Source organism: Alexandromys fortis, unplaced genomic scaffold, assembly GCF_014885135.2.
Source record: "Alexandromys fortis isolate MF-2015 unplaced genomic scaffold, M_Fortis_MF-2015_v1.1 scaffold_30, whole genome shotgun sequence".
NCBI lineage: Eukaryota > Metazoa > Chordata > Mammalia > Rodentia > Cricetidae > Alexandromys > Alexandromys fortis.
This window is the reverse complement of record NW_026067922.1, coordinates 14,513,429-14,534,545: the sequence shown is the minus strand read 5'-3', so window position 1 is coordinate 14,534,545 and position 21,117 is coordinate 14,513,429. Positions and strand designations below refer to the sequence as shown.

General features: G+C 45.7%; 1 protein-coding gene across 1 annotated transcript; it reads left to right on the top strand.

Moving 5' to 3' along the window:
* Window positions 1–6,972: 6,972 nt before the first annotated feature.
* On the top strand, window positions 6,973–20,721 carry Rsad2 (radical S-adenosyl methionine domain containing 2). The gene is made up of 6 exons (XM_050141883.1): window positions 6,973–7,318; window positions 9,623–9,784; window positions 13,088–13,317; window positions 15,022–15,171; window positions 16,613–16,645; window positions 18,205–20,721. The coding sequence occupies exons 1-6, from the start codon at window positions 6,973–6,975 to the stop codon at window positions 18,367–18,369; spliced, it is 1,086 nt and encodes a 361-aa protein (XP_049997840.1). The 3' UTR covers window positions 18,370–20,721.
* The last annotated feature ends 396 nt before the right edge of the window (window positions 20,722–21,117 follow it).

Here is a 21,117-nt window from a genome sequence, read left to right as displayed (position 1 = left end):
TTTTTTGTTTGTTTGTTTGGTTTTTGTTTAAAAACCACTTATGAGTGAGTACATATGATAATTGTCTTTCTGTGTCTTGGTTACCTCACTCGCTATGATGTTTTCTAGCTCCATCCATTTGACAGGCATGTATTCTAAGGAAGGTCTTTCACCTCCAGCGCTTCAAGAGTTTGTTTTCAGTTTCCCAAGGCTGGAAAAGCAGTCCTTTCTGTTTCCATTCACAACAAAGACCCATACTCAGCACTTCCTGATGCCAGTCCAAAGGAAAAACAAGACTAAATTATTCCATGCGTTCACATTTAAAAGAAAAAGAAAACAGGAAGGGTAAGTTCAAGACATTTAAATGTAATAACTAATATATTATAAAACGGAAAAAATGGCTCAGGTTAGCTATGCTTTAGCTAGTCAATTCAAGTGTAGGAAATAAAGAACAACAGAAATCAGAGCTATGAGGACACAAGACTTCACAGAGCCCAGACAGCAAAGGACTCCTCACAGAGAGAACATGTCACATAATATACGCTAGTAAATTTGGTTGTCACAGTATAAATAAGGAGATCTGAAAGGGAGCATCAACAAAGCAGATTTGTGCAGTGACGGCTGTAGAGTCCAAATCCCAAGTCACGTGCAATAAAAGGGTTCAGAAGCTCTAAGCAGGTATATAAGTACCAAATAGCAAGAAGAGGGGAGTGTCTCCCAGGTGACTCCAAGTCAGGCCCAGCTGACTCCAAGACCAAGCATGGAAGATGCTATGCTATGATCACTGCTGAACTCTCCGTGTGACAATTCAGTGACAGATTTCCTAGAGACTATGACCTTTGCAATTTAGTAAGCAGACTGCACAGCCCAGCAAAGCAACACAGCCCTGCTTGGAGCGCTGTCCCCACCAGAGTGCATGGGGCATGTTAGGAATGCACGGGTACTCAGGGGTCAGATCCCTGGCTGAGGTACAATGCTGGTGGCCTTTGGCTTTTGTCATAATGATTTGAATTGGTTTCAGCATGAGACTCCCAAGGAGAAAAGAGCTAACAGGGCCTCTGTGAGGTCAGCCATGACCCACACCGACCTTCAGCAGTCTGCAGAAGAACCCCTCACCCACCTTGGCATTTGTGAGTGGATCTCAGACCCTAAAGTGTGCTGTCTTCCTCCTCGGGAGGCACAACAGCCATGCAACAGCTTTGCTAAAACATAGAGGAGGAGAATGGTAACGGGAGTGTGGGGAGAGCCCTGAGGAGATCGATAATCAGCCGCCCTCGTCAGGCCTGGTCTTCAAGCCGTTGTGAACACCAGGTCTGTAAATTAGCCCAAAAGTCAAGTTGACAAGTTTTCAGTATCTGTGGAGGTCATTGGTCAACACACACGGCTGTCTTGTAGCGTACGGCAAATGTTTATATAAATTCCATTGGAAGTCTGGGATTATGAAGAGGGCCTTGAGCATAAAGAGCACTTGCCAAAAAAAGCATCAAGACATGAATTTGGAGCTTAGGCTAAGCCAAGTAAGGTGGTGGTAGTGGTGAGGGCGTGCGTGCGTGCGTGCGTGCGTGCGTGTGTGTGTGTGTGTGTGTGTGTGTGTGTGTGATATGTCAGTGTTTCTAAAGTAGGTAGAAGCCAAGACTGGAGAATCCCCAGAAACCTGTGCACATACAAGGCTGAAGTACTCAATCCAACAATAGGAGACCCTGTCTCAAACAAGGTAGAAGGCAAAGCTTAACCGCCAAGGCCTCCACAACCACACAAGCTCCCTCCATTATACAGAAACAAGAATCCACACTTCCCTGATCTCTATTCTCTGCTGGAACAGGAGTTAGGAGAGGCCAGGCCTGCCCTCAGAAACAACATAGGACTGACTAGTAAGCTCCTGACACTAGTGCACGTCTCTTCCTCATTTGTATTAGTTACTGTTCCCTTGTCCTGGTCAAGTTTTAGACCTGAACCAACTAAAGGGGAAAAGAATTCCTGTTGTCTCAGGGCATGAAAGGAGATGGTAGGGAAGGCTTTGAGGCAGTGGCATGATGGGACTGGTCACGTTGCTTCTGCAGTCAGGAAGTAGAAAGGGATTCATGCTGGGTCTCAATTCCTCTTTCCACTATTACTCTGTCTGGGCCTGCAGCCTAGGGGATGGTGACACTCTAAGTCCACTAAGAAAGGCCTTACCTTCTTGGCTAAACTCCCTGGAAACATGTGAAAATACAAATGTTTCCATCAAAATCAATTATCCAATCAATCAATCAATCCTAGTCAAGTTGAGAGTGAAGATAATTATCAGATTTACATTTTACTCCTAATTATTGATATTTTATATGACAACTCCATAGAGAAATTCCAGTCAATATATATCAAAGAAAAGGAACATGAGAAAATGAAAGCACGCCTGAATACATGAGTGAATGAATAAATGAATGAATGAATGAAGAACCTGGCCCTGGGCAGAGAAGTCTCACCAGCAAAGATAATGCAATTCTATTATGGTAGTCAGTTGTGAAGCAGTGTGGCCGGCATTAAACACCCACTGAGATCTTGCTCCCTGAGTGAGGTCGGTGTCCTAAACTGTAGCATGAATCAGTGTGCAAACTACAGCCCAGCGCCAGGCTCATAAGGGGAGTGGACATTCCTCACTCTGTTACTGCAAGCACTGCCCTTAGTGCTGAATCTGCACCAAGGCCCTCGATATTATGATGTCATGTGTGAGCAACACATGACTGTCCGTGTTTCCCAGATGGAACAGAAGCTCAGGCAGACAAATGGCCGGGTACAGAGCCAAGAGGGGACCACCCGCCTAAAGTCAACCAACAGATGTTCCCATCAGAGCACTAGATCTAGTCAGTTTGACAACGGAGCTAACTAGTACACTTATATTTCATTCATACTTGATGATATTTTTATATGACAACTTCACAGGGCAATCTCAATAAATATGCTTTTAAAAAATAAAAAGAAGATGGCTTGAGGAAAGCATGCTCTAATTAATATCTGAAAGAATGGCACAAGCCAAATAAATCGCAGGCAGGTAACAAAATCTACCCCAAAGTATGTGGTCCCAGCTCAGCCAGGATTGGTCCACTGAAGCACTTTTCACCAGCTGTTTCACCTGATGCTGACGTCGTGTGTGTGTGTGTGTGTGTGTGTGTGTGTGTGTGTGTGGCCTCGCAGAGGGTATTTCTCAAGTCTCAATCTCGGCCAGAGATTACAGCATTTTCCTTTCCGCGGATTTCAAGGACTTGTGTCAGATAACACAGGCATAACTGTCTTCCTTAAGCTGCAGGCTTGTGCTGCAGAGTTTACTTTCGGTTTCCCAGTTCCAAAAATAAATAGAGGTTTCTGTTTCCATTCACAACAATGGCTGGCTCCCTGCAGGCTATGTTCTGTTCCTTCTGGAAAATGAGGATTTTTCCTCTTCACAAAGATCTCAGGAGATGTTTGCTGAGAAGGGAGTAAAAGTCCACAGTGCAATACCTCAGCTGCATCAAACAGAGCCTAGGCACAGAACCTCGGCTGAATCACCCAGGCCCTGAGCCCAGCACCTCAGATGCATCTCCCAGACCCTGAGCCCAGCACCTCAGATGCATCTCCCAGACCCAGAGCCCAGCACCTCAGCTGCATCTCCCAGACCCTGAGCCCAGCACCTCAGCTGCATCTCCCAGACCCTGAGCCCAGCACCTCAGCTGCATCTCCCAGACCCTGAGCCTAGTACCTCAGCTATATCACCTAGACCCTGAGCACAGACCCACACCCAAGATTCAGCCATCAGACTTTTTCACTTTTCACAGAAAACATGCTAACACCGTTCTGATTAAAAGAGGGAACTAGAACAGTCCAATTAAGGACTCTGTTAAGTTTCAAAAAGAAAGAAAGAGAGAAAGAAAGAAAGAAAGAAAGAAAGAAAGAAGAAAAAAGAAAATGTGACAATGGGGACAGGGCTGTGTGTAGTGAAGAGACAAGCAGGCCTGCTTTTCGTCCTGCCCAGCTCCCTCATGGCTAGCTTAACCCCAGAATAATTACACAGAAACTGTATTCATTTAAACACTGCCTGGCCCATTAGCTCTAGCCTCTTACTGGCTAACTCTCACATCTTGATTGACCCATTTCTATTAATGTGTGTAGTACCACGAGGTAGTGGTTTACGGGGAAGATTCTAACCTACGTCCATCTTGGGCCAGAACTTCATGGCGACTTCCTGACTCTTCTTTCTTTCTTCCACAATTCTGTTCTGTCTTCCCAGCCTACCTACGTTCTGGCCTATCAGGCCAAGCAGTTTTCTTTATTAACTAACCAATGAAAGCAACAGATAGATAGAAGACCCTTCTACATCAGCTGTGGCTCAGGTGGTAAAGAATTTATCTTGTAAGCATGAAGGCCTGAGTTCAGATCTCTAGATCTATGTAAAAGAGCCTGACATGGGAGCTTGTACTTGTAGTCGTAGCAATGAGGAAGGCAAAGGCAGACAGATCCCCTGCAGTTTGCTGTAAAATGGGCCTAGCTGAATCCCTTAGCAAGTTGTAGGGATCTGGCTGTCTCCCTATCCCCAGTGCTGGGATTCCAGGCAGGTGATACGACACACGGCATTATTTATATAGGTTCTGGGAATCAAACTCAGGCCCACCACTTCCAAGATGTTACAGCATGGTCTTTCCTACTGAGGGTAAAACCCATTCACCCCACCGCCACTTTGAACCAAAGGTTTTCTTGTTCACTAATCAGGGAATCAGTGCAGTGGTAGCCAAGTCTGTGGTAACAGGAAAGAGCTATTGACATGGTGCCTTGGTAGACAGAAGAGGGGAATGTCACAAGACCCTCACCTGGTATTTCCCTGTGACTCCTTCCTGCTCTCACAAATTCAAGTGATCCTGGGAAATCATAGGATACATTCCAAGTTTAAGATTAGCTGAAAGGGGACCCGCGTGGTGCAGTTTCCATGAGGTCCTCATCCATGCTGGGGCAGGGCTCTGCCACGATGCTTTTCTTCAGAAGTAGCCCATCCCCCCCTCCCCCGCTCTATAAATATAATAAACTCATTGGCTCACCAAATTGCGCTTGGCTGGAATTGAACTTTGGTCCTTCGCTGACGCCCTTTCTGAGATGAAAACATGTTTGTTGTTTTTGTTGCCTCAGAAAATGTTAACACAATACAAGTTAAGCCCTTTGCCAGCAGAGTTATTGTCCCAGCCCCTGTGTTATATTTCCTTACCCATCAGTCTGTAGATGAACTCTTGGAGGAATCCACATCCTGGCTCTGTAACACTACAGGGAACATGGGCTTCCAGTCATCTCTCTGGCAAACTGACTTCTTCTCTTGAAGAAAGAACCAGCATTGGCCAGCTGGACCCTGGGAAATGATTCTTTCTCTGACTGTCACAGCAAGCAACCCTAAGTACTTCATGCGAGCCTCTTGGGAAGAAGATGCCACATTACAGGCATTCAGGTTGAATGCCTGTAAATTCAAATCTAGAATGGTTAGCTTTTTACACACATACACACACACACACACACACACACACACACACGGGGGGGGGGGGAGCGAGAGAGAGGTATAAAACTCCATGAATACAACTGCTCTGTGTGTAGATTCCATTTAAAACGTGTCTTGTATTACTTCCAGGGTGACCAGTCAATGATAGTCTTTGTCAGTATAAATTTTCCCCAAATCTGAGAAACAAACCATGAAATAAGAATCACATCTCCCCTCCAGATGTTAGATAAGGGACTCTCAGCCTACAACCTCTTTGTTTACTAGAGAAAGAAGATGCAGTGGCTGTAAGGGAAGATTGGAAACAATATCTGGTGTTACAAAAAGCAAAATGTTCCATTCAAAGAGGCTTTTTTTAAAAAAACAACTAAAAGATATACATAGTAGAAGAATTTCCAAGCTTGGTTCTTTTAGTCCCTCCATCAGCATTTATGAAGCCTGCTAAATTGTGGTCTTTAGCTGTGGTGCTGTCCTTTCCTTCTCAGAGGCAGAAGGAACTGTATGTCCAAGACTCTCTCTACTTCCCCCCAAACACTAAAGTAGAAACAACACAAAGAAGACAACTCAAGAAGCATGGAGCTCCTTGGGAAAGATGCCAGAGGGGAGACAGAAGCATCAGAAGAGGAGAAGTCCAGAGACAAGCAAAGCAAATTTAATGTGTTGTCTGAAACGACCTTATTACCAAAACACAGGAGCTTGCCTGGAGGAAAGGAACCGGCCACACTGTGCACAGGACTGCAGAACTGTACCACGATGGCAAAGCTTTGAAAGGAAGAGTCTGAGGAAAATCTACAATGTGTGTCCTCTGGCAATATAAAAGAGAAAAAAAAATAATTACTAAGAAATCCAATTTTAAAGTGATTAACTTTACTGTGCGGAATTTCTTTGCTATATTTATTTGTTTGTTGTTTTTTTGTTTTTCCTGACATCTACCAGTCTTGAACTCCTTTTCCTTCCTCTTTGAGAGAGCTGCCAAGGTCAGCCTGCATGGTCTGCCTCGTGCAAAGTTATAAAACTCCAGGTTTTTGGTGGTTCGGTTTTGTTTATTTGTTTGTTTGTAAGGCACGAGTGGGGTGGGTGGAGAACCAAAGAAGAGGATTTAAAAATTGCTAAGTATGCATAGATATTCGTTACAAGAAGCTTAACGCATAATTTTGTGTTAAAATAATAACCTGTTGGGAGGCAGCTATGTGTCTGGACGACCCTTGTTTAGAAATTGGTGGCTGCTGGAATCTTTGCAGCGTCATCGGGCTCATCAGGACTGACGCTGTTTACAGGGGTCATAGCATAGGAGCAGCCGTGAGCCAGGGAAAGGCAGCCCATTGGCCTCCGTCCCAGGCTTCTGTCTTGGCTCAGGTTCAACTTTCATTTTCAGAAAACAGAAACTCTGCTCAGCTGAGACTTACTCAAGGGAGGCGTTTCCCTCTGCCATGTGACAGAATGCACGGGGGTGTGGCTGGCCCGCAGCTTATAAGCCCTCTGGCAGCTGCAGGTGAGTGCAGATCACCATGGGGATGCTCCTGCCCACTGCTCTCGCTGCGGGGCTGCTGAGCCTGTTCCAGCAGCAGCTAGACTCCCTCTGGAGTGGACTGGCCATCCTGTTTTGCTGGTTTAGACTAGCACTGAAATGGCTAGGTTCTGGAAAGGGACAACCACAGCCACAGGTCCGGACCATGCCCGAGGAGACCCCGGAAGAACCAAACGATTCTCAGCCTACAGTCCCTGTTAGCGTCAACTACCACTTCACCCGTCAGTGCAATTACAAGTGCGGGTTCTGCTTCCACACAGCCAAGACATCCTTCGTGCTGCCCCTGGAGGAGGCCAAGCGAGGGCTGCTTCTGCTCAAACAGGCTGGTAAGCTCCTAGCCCAGGCAAAAGCCAGAATGCGCATGCCAGATAACAGGGGTTGCACATAGGATGAGGGTTCGAAGGGCTCCCTGAGATTTAGACACAGCATCGTGGGGCAGGGAACAGGCAGTCTTTCAAGGATGGGCCAGGGAACAACAGCTTGCTCCAGTCTGGGAGGTGAACAGTCGCTCCCGAGAGCAGAGGTGTGAACAGGGCCCTGTTCCTCCTGGTGTTTGGAAACAGGAACTCAGGAAAGTTGTGTCCCTGGAAGAGTCTGCCCAGAGAAATCTGATTTCCAGAAACACTAAGTGGGAAAGGGGAAGGGAAGACCCACGTCCCCGGTGTGAACAGCCTGGCAGAAGCTTCACCCTGTTCCTTGGTGAAGACTTTTCCCTCAAAAGAAGAAAATCTTTGCATTCTTTGCATACACATTGTGTGTGTGTGGTGTGTGGTGTGTCTGCATGCGTGTATATATGTATTGTGGTGTGTGCGCACTTATATATATGTATGTATGGTATGTGTGTGTGTATATGTGTATGTGTGTGCATGTGTGTGTGTGGTAATCTGGTCACCTGCTTGGCAACAGCAGAGCTGTAGCCTGTGACCACCAAAAGACAACTACTTCAGGTATCAGTCTGCCCTACGGGACAGGGTTTCTCTGCCATTGACATGATGTGCAGTGTAGGTTGGCATTTGAGCCTCACAGAAGACTCTCTTTCCTCCCATCCTGAAGTAGGAAGGATGGCGTCATAAATGCTCACTGCGGTGTTCAGGTTTTCTAGGGTATCAGGGATCCAAACAAAAGTTCTCAGGCTTGTGCAGCAAGTGGGTCATAACACCTAGTCACCTCTCCAGCCCTCTGTAAACCTTAACATGATTTTGACAGGCACGTCATGGGATTTTTCTCCTAAGATTTGCTGTGCAGCATTTTCACCTCCTAACCTGCCCTCCCTCCCTCACTTCTTCTCTTCCTTCCTCACTCTCTCCCTCCTTCCATCCCTCTTTCCCTCTCTCTCCTTCCCTCTCTCCCTCTCTTCCTTGTTCCCTCCTTCTTTCTTTCCCTCCCTTTCTCCCTCCCTCCCTTTCTCTCTTTCCAGAATACCTGATCATCTAGAAATTGCCTTCTCTTCTCTTTAACCGAAGCACAGTCGACAGGTCTAGGCACCAAGCATGCTAACTGCACTTCCCCATGACTCTGCAAAGAGGTCTCCCTGGACCACAGCTGGGAAATAGAGAATTATTAGCCAGCGCTCCAGGAGCAAGCTGGCCTCCCAGCCACCACACTGACCCCAGGGGGACTCCCAGTTGGATTTGTGATGCTCACTTTAGACTCGCCTGATGTTATGTGTGTGATAATGAAATCATGCAATACACAGCCCTGCATGGTGGGATCTGATTCACTTGGCTCCAGTCTGAACTGGCTCATTACCCACAGGAAAGACTCTGAGCCTTGGTACCTCACTGGGACCTAGATTAAGGTTCAGCCTTTTGGCAGCAGGGATTTCGTAAGGTATCCACCGTCTCTGCTTTCCTCACTGAAAGCTTTAGGAGTCACCTGCCCACTCACCTACGCCTTAGCTCTTTGACAGAACTGGACTCTGAGCTCCGGATAGCACAGCTGTGATGAATTCATGGTCACCCCCACATCTTCTCCCAGATGCATCTGGGATTGACTTTTTGTTCTGAGCATCTCCCGATGGACTCACAGTGCCCTTGGACTTCTCAGAGAGTGTGCTGCGATGTGGAATTGGTTTCCCGTCATTGAGTGTATCTGTTTCCAAATAGAAAAAGAAGAGGAACGAAATACTACAGTCACTTCCTTCCTAGTTTAGACCATGAACAGAACCCACAGTTGTTGAGAGTGGTATGAATATTGGAAAACAGGATGAGATAAAAAAAAGAGAATAATGGTTAGTTTTATCTCATTAATTTTACCATAAGGAAATGTTAATTTGTCTTTAAAACAAAAATTAATGAGGCTGTGAGTGTATCTCATCATCCCAAAGTGCCTGTCTAGTATATACAAGACCCTGGGATCTGTTTCTATCCCATCCTCCATGTAAATACATACAAATACACACTAAAATATTACAAAATAATAATAAGATTTATTATGTGTGTATGTGTGTGTGTGCATGAGTGCCTGTGTTGGTCAGTGTCCCCAGAAGCATAGAATCCCCTGAAGGGAACTGTGAACTGTCCAACGTGGGCTCTGGGAACTGAACTCTGGTCCTCTCTTCCAGCCTCATAACCAAAATAATGAAATGAGTATTTGGAAAATGCGAAACATATAGCTTTTGCCCCTTATAGGTATGGAGAAGATCAACTTTTCAGGAGGAGAACCCTTTCTGCAGGACAGGGGTGAATACGTGGGTAAGCTCGTGAGATTCTGCAAGGAGGAGCTGGCCCTGCCCTCTGTGAGCATCGTGAGCAATGGCAGCCTCATTCGCGAGAAGTGGTTCATGGACTATGGTAAGTTCCCGCAGGCAAGACCTTGCTCAGTACAACTCGTATGTTGACTCCTGTGTTTTCTCCCTTTCTGGGCTCCAGGCCAGGACATCTGGGGAACTGGGAGGAAAGAAAACCTAATTTAATCTTGTTTCTTATAATCTCTCCTGAGTTGTGCATGGTGTTAGATTATTTTGTTTCTGTTGGGTGCTAATAAACAGGTACGGGGAGACAGAGAGGAGAACACAAGTCAGTGTGCGGATCGTTGCTACACCTACTAATTTAGCACTCATGGATAACTGGGCTCTAGGTTTAGCCATTACTGAGGAAAATCAACACACTCTACAGCTTTATAAATGTCTCTGTTAGTGACAGGGCATGGCAGTGAATACCTTCAGTGCCGGCACCTGGGAGGAGAGATGGATCTTGGTGAGTTTGAGGCCAACCTGATCTCTATAGGGAGTTCTAGCTCAGCCAGGGATGTCTAGTGAGACTTTTTTTTTTGAATCTCTGTTAGGACTAAGCTGATTATAAGTCTAGTCATATTAGAAGCTCAAAGCACACGGACTGACTGATTTTTGGTGCTCTTAATATTTTCTGAGATCTGCAGTGATTGAGCGGTCCATGTTTGTAGTGTTTTGGGAGCATGAGGTGGCTCGTTGTGATTACTTTCTGTTTAGAAGACAGTTCAAACCTCCCCTCTGGTTCCCTTACTCCACCCTTGCTTTGTGACCCTGTGAAGCTCTGCAGTCATTCAAAGGGAAGCCAGCACTTTTGGTTAGGGACACTGACCAGACGGTTTTACAGAATGCATCCACCTGCAGGCAGAGGCTGAGCTTGTGGGTGAAGGCTGTCTATGATGTTTGGGCAGGCAAGGAGGATTCTTGCAAACAGGGACAGCAACTCAAGGAGGAAGCTGTCGTGGTGTACCAAGCCAGACGTCTGTGACGAGAGGCACTGGACGGAGACTCTGGGGCCACAAAGTGAGACAGGAGGAAGGTTGGCAGAAGCAGCGTGAATAGGGAGCAGTGGACCATGTCTTGAAGGGTGTACTCAGGCAGTAGTCGCTCTTTATGAAAGACTCAAAACATCTGCCCCTGTGTCAAAGAGTGTGGACAGGACGTATGCTTCGGGACAGTGTCAGAGACTGTGGTCAGAGACCACCCAGAAAGGGTCATGTGACTCAGCATCATCGGCTAGAGAGAGGGAAACACACAGACCGCAAAAGTCAACAACAAGGCTCTCTTCGTGGTAGTCAGGTAGATGGCAATTGCAAATGTTAACTGGCTTTTAGACTAGATGGAAAATTGCCTACCCTCAAATTATCCCAGATACATAAAGCGATATTCTCTGTAAAACTATCCCAATTATAATTGTCCGCAAATAACTCGAAGTTGGACCTATGTCCTCGGGCATGAGGAGAAGCTATCAGAGACGCACAACACCTCCAAGTTTGGGAGTTTGTTGGCAGACTGCCAAGACTCTTTCAGGGAGAGCAAAAACAGAGCAAGATAGCAGCAGGCCACAGGTGTGTATCACGGAGTCCAGAGAGGCCATCTGTTTTTGAGCCCATCTCTAACTGAGCCCGCACAGGTTTTCTTTTCTTCCTAACAGTGAACCTCGACAATGTTGGGGTTGTCTTCGCACAGGACACTTCCATATTGGATCAGACAGTGTCACAGAGGGCTGGTCACTCAAGCATGTATTGCTAAGTACATGGAGTCCTCCAGGACTCCAACAATACACGTAAACACGTCATATATGTGTCTACATAATCCTGACACATGGCCGCATGGCTGGAGCTTACACGCATCACCCACTGTTGTTATGCATGCTGCATAATGTAGCAACCATATAGGCAGAGGCTGCACAGAACCCCACCAGAGCCTCAGCTCTTCTGGAAAAACACAAGACCTGAACCAATAGACCTGCTCTGTCAAATGATTCCACCCAAGAGCTGTGACCAGGAGGAGGGGACATCAGAGAAACTCAGCTAAAGATGGGGGCACATCAGAGAAACACAGCTAAAGATGGGGGGACATCACAAAAAACACAGCTAAAGATGGAGTGCAGGGTGAGGATAGAGGGATGGACCAGCAGATGCTCGGTGCTTTTGTCAATCAGCCAGCCAAGGTGCTCCTGGAAGAGACTGCTTTTCATGTGTTTGGTTTGAGCTTCTGTGTCCCCTTGGTTTTGTTAGAGACTATGTGTTCAGTTACCTCATCCTGGTGGGGCCTCCCTTAGGAATTCACTTGAGGTCAAGTTGTGGAACACTTTGAGTTGATTTAAATAACAGGAAATTTATTCTGGCTCCGGTGTGTGCTTGTTAGATACAGGCAGCATGGAGTAAACCTAACGCTAAAATTAGTCTTTTCGCGATTATAGAGAATAGTATCAGAAAGAAATTTTGGAACTCTTCCCTTCTATAATGGGAAGAGAATTTTAGAGTAAAATGGAGACATTTGGACATTCTCACCAACCAAGAGAGCTCAAGCTTGGTCAGCTGCAAGGATTACCTCAGGCCCCAGAATGCCTGCTCTTCTCAGGCAGCCGAGGGCGGGGAGCAGGGAAGGAAAATGGCTGTCACAGGATACACAGAGCAGACACTGGAGCTCCAGAGACCGGTGAAGAGAGGCCCAATGCCAAGCTCAATGTCAATATTTTATAGCTCTCCCCATGACTCCCTGTCAGGACTCTTAATGCATGGCCTTGCAGGGTGGGGCCTGTTTGTTCTGTGGCTCCTGCACCCAGCTCCCCTTTATCTGGATTGTCTCAGCCTCTCTATCGCTCACACCCAATGCAGCACAGAGTGTCTGCAAATAGTTCCATAGTAAATAAACGTGTAAGGCACAGCAAGAGGAAGCTCCTGAGCCTGGAGAAATGACTAAACAACTAAGACACAAGTTTGTCTGTATGCCGGGCAAAGCAAGCCTACAATCCTTCATAATTAATAGAAACAGGCTTCATGATTTGTGCGTCTCTATGACAACACAAGAGAAAAATCATATTAAATGGTGCTAATGATGATTCAGGTACCTGCATGGGTGCAGTATAAAATTGATCACATTAAGTAACTCTGTGATTTCATTATGCATGTATGTATTTTATTGATCGCATACATACATGCCCTGCGTAATTCACATCTCTCTGACTTTCCTGCGTCCAGGACAGAGAACAGAGAATCAGGAAAGTCTTTAAAACGCAGCTGCGAAGATGGTGCACTTTACTGTAAAGAGATGCAAATGGATTCGAGGGCTTAGGGGGCAGATTATTATTATTGTTGTTATTATTATTATTATTACCATCATCATCATCCTTTTCCTGCAGGTGACTATCTGGACATTCTTGCCATCTCTTGTGACAGCTTCATTGAGGATGTTAATGTTCTCATTGGCCGGGGTCAGGGGAAAAAGAACCACGTGGAAAACCTTCAAAAACTGAGGAAGTGGTGTCGAGACTACAAGGTGGCTTTCAAGATCAACTCCGTCATCAATCGCTTCAATGTGGATGAAGACATGAATGAACACATCAAGGCCCTGAACCCTGTCCGCTGGAAGGTAAATCCACACTGCCGCTTGCTTGACTTTAATCCACAAAACACGCAAGGGAGGCTTCGCTAGGTGAGACTCAAGTTAGGGACCCTGGGGACTCTGGAACTTTCTAGCCGGTACTTTAACTCTGGGCTTTGTTAAGTTTCCATCCTCGCTGTTGTGTGTTTCGTGTCTGTTTCCAAAATCTCGAAATGGTTTTCTTCAGGATTATTCTGAGAGTAAAGGCCATGCTGGGCCTCAAGTAAATTCCTACTCCAGGTTTACAGTGCATGGGCTAGATGATCTTCATAAATCCCGATGCTCTTGAGTTTGCATTGAATTACTTGGTCACAGGGGAAGTCTATAGAGCAATGTTGGCCTTTATTCCAAAATGCACTCCTTAGGACTGTCCCAGATAGCAATCACTGGAAGTCCCAGGCTCACAAAGATACAAGCCTGCCTATGAGAAACAGGACCCACCATAAATGGGAAATTCATATTTTCTGCCCCTGACTGCTCAGAGCCCACCAAGGGGACTGCTTAGAAAGCAGCTTCTTGGACCCCTTCATGCATCTACTGTTGTCCAATAAGGGTGGGCCTGGTTGGGAGAGCTGGGGTGTGCTTGTATTTTTAACAAGCCATGTGGTTATCCTCGTTGTAATTCCTTTGGATCTGTGCCTGGAGACAGAGTAGACAAAGTGAAGGATGGGATTTGGGAACTGAGTTTTGGGAAGGACTAGAAGACGGAGGGTGCAAGTTCCCTGACACGTACATATGGAGGACTTGGGAAGGTGTGGCACACCAAGCTGAATGGCAAGACATCGTGGAAGAAGTTACATTGGACTGTGTTTCGAAAGCAGGAAAGAATTTCCACATATGGGGCTGGCCCGGGTGAGAAGGCCTAAGCTAGGCCAGAGTCGTGCTCACCCAAGAAAAGCTGTCATTCCGGGGCAACCTTGCATCTTCTTTAGATGCCAACTGAGCCGAGTCAGTAGGGGAATAAGGATAAGAATTTTCTTCCATTGACTGTACTGGAATATTTGGAAATAGGTTAGAAATAAGCTATAAATGCTATATACTTTAAAGATTTTTTAAAACAATAAATGTGTTGAAATTTAACGTCAACGACACCCTCAGTCACAGAATAAATGAAAAACAGCTAACGAAAGCTGAATGGTGGAGTCAGGACAAAGAGAGGCAGAGACCTCGGAAAGAGGGGTGCACCTGTCCCTCCAGTCACCTGCCAGGCTGCTCATCTCCTCTCTCTCTTTTACCTGAGTGCTACATTGACCCTTACTGCCCCTCACTATTCTCCCTTCACTCGCTTATTCTTAAGACTCATCTGTACATCCTTCCTTCCTCGCCCTGATTCCTCTTTTCTCGTGGCCTTTCCCTGCATTCTTCTCTCTTCTACTCCGATTTCCTGATCCTTCATTTTAAGATACTGGCTCTCAGAGTTAAGGGCCAGTTCTTGCTTCTTCTTCAAAACCTCTGCTATCTGCGGGCTCTTGACCAAAATTAGCAATGCTCCAAAGGAAAGCGTCTGAACTTCGTTAGCTCCATCCCTTGTGGCTCGGATCCTCATAGTCTAAATGTTCACAGACTTAGCGGTGACTATCAATTGTATTCTGAGCTTGCTAGTACTGAACTGGGTAGGGTCTGCTCCCCGGAGGCTTGGAGAGAATGGTATTGTGAGGCTCCTCGTCTAACAGATGCTTTATCTTCTCCCAGGTCTTCCAGTGCCTCCTAATTGAGGGTGAGAACTCTGGAGAAGCTGCCCTGAGGGAAGCAGAACGATTTCTTATAAGCAATGAAGAATTTGAAGCATTCTTAGAGCGTCACCAAGAGGTGTCCTGTTTGGTGCCGGAATCTAACCAGAAGGTTTGTATGCAGCAAAAGCTGCCGTGTTTACTACCACATAACTACAGTGCTGAGAGCTTTGCAATTTGCCATCTTGTTATTCTAGATGTTCTGGAAGGAGAAAGGGGAGGTGTGTAATCAATCCTAGAGTCAAGGAGATGGAGTATGGTTACCTGTCATCTGGGACTGGGGTTCTTCAACGATACTGTTTTTTTTTTTTTTTGTCTAAGAATGGGTTTGACTAGGCCACCTCACAGATCAATTAAATGAATACATATATTTATAACTCTATTATGAAATACACACACAGCTACATGTTGGGAAGCATGTGGGCAGGGCTGACACACTGAAGGAGGTGTGCTCCATGTTGGTGTTAGCGTCATTACGACTGTCCCTTACACCCTCTCTAGTGAGTATTTTCAAAGCTGGATAAAATGTAGAAGAAATGGTTTTCCAATTTTGAGAGCCTATATCTAAAATTACCAGGCAGTAGAGTTGCACTCCATTCTTTTATGAATTTATTTGCACCAAAATTTGTTTTCTTGTTTTGATGGTGATGGTGGAGGTGGCTTCTACAGTGTGGTCCAGAGCTGATTAACAAGGACACAGACTGTGTTCTGTGTGCACGGAATATTAACTGGTCTAAAAACGTGTCTGACTTGGGAGAATCCCTACCTAGCATGCTGCAAGCTCTGGGTTCGATTCCCCAGGATAGCTTAAAACACTCACTGCAAGTTTATAATCTAGCATTCAAGAGGTGGCAGCAGGAGAACCCAAAACTCAGGGACGCCCTTGGCCATGTAGTGAGTTTGAGGTCAGCCTAGGCTACCTGATGCCTTGTCAAAAAGGCAGGCAGGCATGGAGGAGGAGGAGAGAAGGAAGAAGGGAAGAGGAAAGGAAGGAAAGTGAGGAAGGAAGGAGGGAAGTGGGAAGAAAGGGAAAAATAAAATTTACTGCCTAGCTCTTATTAGAGGGAGGAAAGAGTGTCGGAATCTCCCTACAGAGAGTAACAGCAGTGTCCAGTACACCCGAGAACACAAAACTGTCCCACATCAGGTCACAGCAACATTAGGAGCTTCAGAAACAATGTCCTCCGCCAAGAGCCTCACTTGGACATTAAAAACTGTGGACATTCCTTGAATGGTAGTCACTGTGTTGGGGACTGAGAGATGAAGACAGCAATTCTGGAACCGGCTGGAGAGGTGGGAAAGCTGGGCTGCTTAAAGCAGCCTTCAGGGTAAAATTCTTTTGGTCTGAGTCAGAAAAATCCAGAATGACTGGATGGACGGGCCCTTGCAGACCCTCCACTGCTAAGGGCCGTAGCCTGTCTGCCTGCCACACGCACGCACGCACGCACGCACGCGTGCACACACACACCAAAGGAAAAACAGCCAATAGGGCATAAAAGGTAAACAATCTATGTTGGATGAAAACTAAAGTTTGATTCTGTTTTTCTCTGCAGATGAAAGACTCCTACCTTATTCTGGATGAATATGTGAGTATCCCCCCACGAGCTATAAATTCATAGACAAGCAGGCAGCTCAGACATGCCAGAGGTGTGCCCAAATGAACACATTCAGGATACTATTATGTCCGGTGCCGCTCTGGTGGTTTTATTACCAGCATGGTACAGCCCTGGATTCACATGCCAAGCTCTCTCCCAAATCAACCCAGGACATTATCCTAGACCTGGATTGGGGTGAGCCACCATGAGATGACATCCCAAGTAGCCATACATCTGCAGATGTCATAAGGACATCACAGTAGATCTCTCTAGTGGGTGGTCTCGCATGGGCTCAAGGGTTGCACTGCGGCAGCACCCCGTCCCCTGCACTCCACCCTGTCTTGAATAACAGAGGGGCTGCAGCACCTCTAACACAGATGAACTTGGACAATGGGAGGAAATCTTTTGTCCCCTTCAGACACCACCAACATTATCTCTGAGGCCATTGCTTCCAAAGGAAAACCCGCCCTTATTAAAATAAGAAAGAAACCACGCTTGCTTTCCTTTTCTTTGTTGTTGTTATTTAGATCTTTAGATTTATGGCCTCTGCTGATATTCCCAGCAGAGGACAGACGACTCCATGCCAGGCCATGTATTTGAAATGAGCAACAAAAAGAAACAAGGGCTCAGTATTGACCTTGGCATTTTGAGAAATATTTGTTACAGCTTTTGTGTTTTGTTATTTTCAAGTTAATCAATGAGAGAGTGCATCAATTTTGTTTATTTATTGCCAACTTGAATTTTATACAACCTAAGAGAGAAAGTAACCATAGAAATGTCCAGTTTATAGATCTACGGTTAAAAAAAAGGAAGAAAGGAAGATGTTTTGGAGAACAAATTGTCATGATTGACTGGAGATTTTTAGCAATATTCCCCAATAAGCTGTCTGACAGGTTCCCACAGAGTTGTAACAAACACTGACAACCCAATGTTTGCTTTTGTCAACTGAACAACTAACTTAGTGATTCTGTGTGCACCATCCGATGCTCTCCAGGATGTTCAGTGTAGACACACACAAGCTCGAAGCCCTCATTCCTGCCTGCAAGGGTGAAAAGGAAAGAGACAGAGAAAGACAAACGGATAGTATGTGTTGGGGACCTTCTGTCCTGGACCCGGCTCTTTCCCACCTCAGTAGCCTCTGTCTTATCCCCTCAGGAGAAGCCTCTGTCAGGAATTCACACCACACAAGCACAGTGGCCGTCTCACTGAGGACATTCAGCTCAGCTTCCTCAGAGCACAGTGCCCATACTGCTGTTCTCTATGTTCTCCTTTACCCTAGGGAATGATATCTAAACAAATCCAGTTAGTCTCGAGAGAGGGCCGAGTCCTCGGGTGGTTAAACCATACTGTTCATTACTCCCGGTTGCCACCCTCTCCACGAGTGTGAGCTGTCTGTGTTGGGGGTGGAGTCTGAGGATTTTAGAGTCTATCTTAGATCTCAGTGCCCATGTGACACGATTGGAATGTGGACTCTTGAAATGATAGTTTTAGTTGAGTCTCACAGGATAAACCATATTGCAACATACTTATTTCTACCTTGTATTTCTCAGATGCGCTTCCTGAACTGTACTGGTGGCCGGAAGGACCCTTCCAAGTCCATCCTAGATGTCGGGGTGGAAGAAGCGATAAAGTTCAGTGGATTTGATGAGAAGATGTTCCTGAAGCGGGGAGGCAAGTATGTATGGAGCAAGGCTGACCTGAAGCTGGACTGGTGAACCCGAGACAAGAAGGATAGTCTGACCAGCTATGCGAATCTCCACGTGAAGCTGTCCACCACCCGAGGTTCTCGCTCTCTATCCAGAGATGAAAACATGATTCTCGGTTGTATATCCTCTGGCTGTCTGTGGATTATCGTTACTGAGAATGTGGACTGTATGTCTGTTTTAGTTTGACTGAACTAAGAAGAAAGGGGTAAAACCACGCAATGATAGCTTATAAAACAGATAATCTGCCTGTGTGCAGGGATAGAGTTCAGTTCCCAGAAGAGCGAGGTGCACTCGTCCCAAAGACCAACGTATTTAACTTGTGTTTGAATTTTTGTGGAATTTTACTGTGAATCCCTTGTTTCCTTTCTCCTCCTCCTTACTTGAGAAGGTGAGTTATTTTCTACTAAATATGCCAGTTTTATTCACCAGGAAACATCACAAAATACGTCCTCCGGTGACTATTTAAAGGCTCTTCTGCTTTGGAATGTTGGACTTTTTACTCAGAAGTATAGGAAGAGTAGAAGGTCATCCTCTAAGTCTGGAAAAGCAGCAACGGCTGTGTTGGCGCATTCCGTAAAAGTCATGGAAGCAAGGCCAGGAAGGACTCTGTCGGGAGTATGGAGTGTGGTCAGCTTGGTATAAAAGTGCTTGTGACTCCATGGAATATTTCCCAAGAAAGCCTGAATGAGACCCAGTCTAGGTCAACGTGAGATGAACCAGATGCTTCTCTGAAACAAAAAGGCAGAAAAGACGATGAGAACAGGTCAAATACTCTTCCTGTGGAAGCATCGCGTGATGCTTGCCAGACCAGAGCTGCATCTCACCGTTTGCAAAATAACAATTCCCTATCAAAGAGCAAAAATAGTTGCAAGTTTTCTGTTGCCAATGAATTTTAACGTCCCTGAAATTCTTCTGCTGCCGCTAGAGGGCACTGAGATGTCGGACTTCATTAGGCATCTCAGAAATATTGCTTCAGAGTTTACTTTTAGAACTTGGTGAATTTTGGTTCTGTTCCTTCAGTGTGTGTGTGTTTGGATAAGTACTAAGAATTTGATAAGGAACTGGATTTGTATGTATTTTCTCACAAAAGATGTTTATACTTCAGTAAGGTCATCATAATTCAACAAAAACACTTTGTCTCACCCAAAATAGGTCAGGAGCTCTGTATTTCCTGTTTTGTTTGTTTGTGTGCTTAGTGACTGCCTTTTTTTCCCTTGACGTTGGGTATAACTATGTAGCCCAGGCTATCCTGGAAACCATGCTCTCCCTGCCCTAACTTCCCCCATTCTAGGGGTTACATTTGTATATCCCCAACTCCTATCAAGGTATTTTAGAGAGAAAACTGAGTCACGTTTTTCCTGCAGATTTTGATATTTTTTTAGTTAAGTCCTGTGTACTCAGTTTACCTGGGAAAGCCCAAACGACAGGGGCAGATGCCCGCTTGATCATGTGACAAGAAACAAATTGGAGCTGAAGCCCCATCTTCTGACTTGGAGTTCATTTTCTTCTAGTTGAGTGAACCTGCATGGCTTCTTCCCCTAAGAAAGCACAAGAGCAGCGTACACTTGGGACGTGAGCCATCCGAAATGCACCCCAAGCTGTCCCTCCTACTCCTGACCCTCTGTGTATGCACAGGTTGGGTGAGTCAGACCTCTAGGCTTAAAATACTCAAAAATAACCCTTCTTCAAGTGAATAATTGTGATATTCTATCATCACAGTAAAAATTAAGTTCGGATTATATCATGAAATTGGTTTCCTTTCTCAGTTTTAAATCTGGGTGTTTGTTTGTGAAGCACACTCTCTTCACCAGGAAAGCAGAGCGTCATTTAGTTGACATTTGCTAAATGTTGCAGACAGTGGTGTCAGATGACCGATTGACTCAGGGTGGCGATGCTGGGAAAGGCGATTTGCTGAAGAACTTTGGAGGGTAGGACACCCCCACACTGATTTTAAAGCCCCCAGTGTCTCTGTTATATAGTGTTAAATAATAAAATCATGGGCTGTTCATTTTTATGCTGGAAACTGTAGGATGCTATCTGGCTAAACAATGTGGGAAAAATGGGCTCAGGTTTGAATTGAATTGGATTTTGGGGTCTAATTATTGCATAGATAAATAGCCAAACCATCAAACCCAGGAGCACTTGGTTCCTTCCAGCAATAATTCAGCTCGTGTCCTACCCTCTTGATGAACTGATATTGTTTAATAAGCTCTTTTTAAGCCAAAGAACAATGATGCGGGTGATCACATATCATCTGAGTGTATTCAGATGAGCTTTAGTATTGGGGGTATATGTATATGTATTCTTCTGTAGGATTTTACTGTATGCGGTAACATGTTTGTTGTAATAAAATGTTCTGTGCATGACCTAAGATGCTGCGCTAGTCACTCTTTGGGGTGTCACAGTTGCTATGCACTTTTCCATCGTGAGCTCGCTGGAGGCGAGTTCACATTAAAACTCAACCAAGATATGGATATTGTTGACCCAAGACAACCTACTCTGCAGCAGGGCTGCATGGAGCCAAGCCGCTGGAGAAAAAGCTCCAGCCTAACATACAAGAAAATGTCTGGGAGCCCAGCAATCCAAACTGATGATTTCATAAGGGTACCCATGCCGCTGGCCAGGGAAGGTTGCCCCCGAGCCCTTCCTGCAGCCATCAGTGTGAAGGGTACCACTGCTTGATACTTGGCTAGCAGTACAGGCCTCAGAGCTGAATCCACTCTTCTGGACTCTCTCTGAGACAGCAGGGTCCTGGCT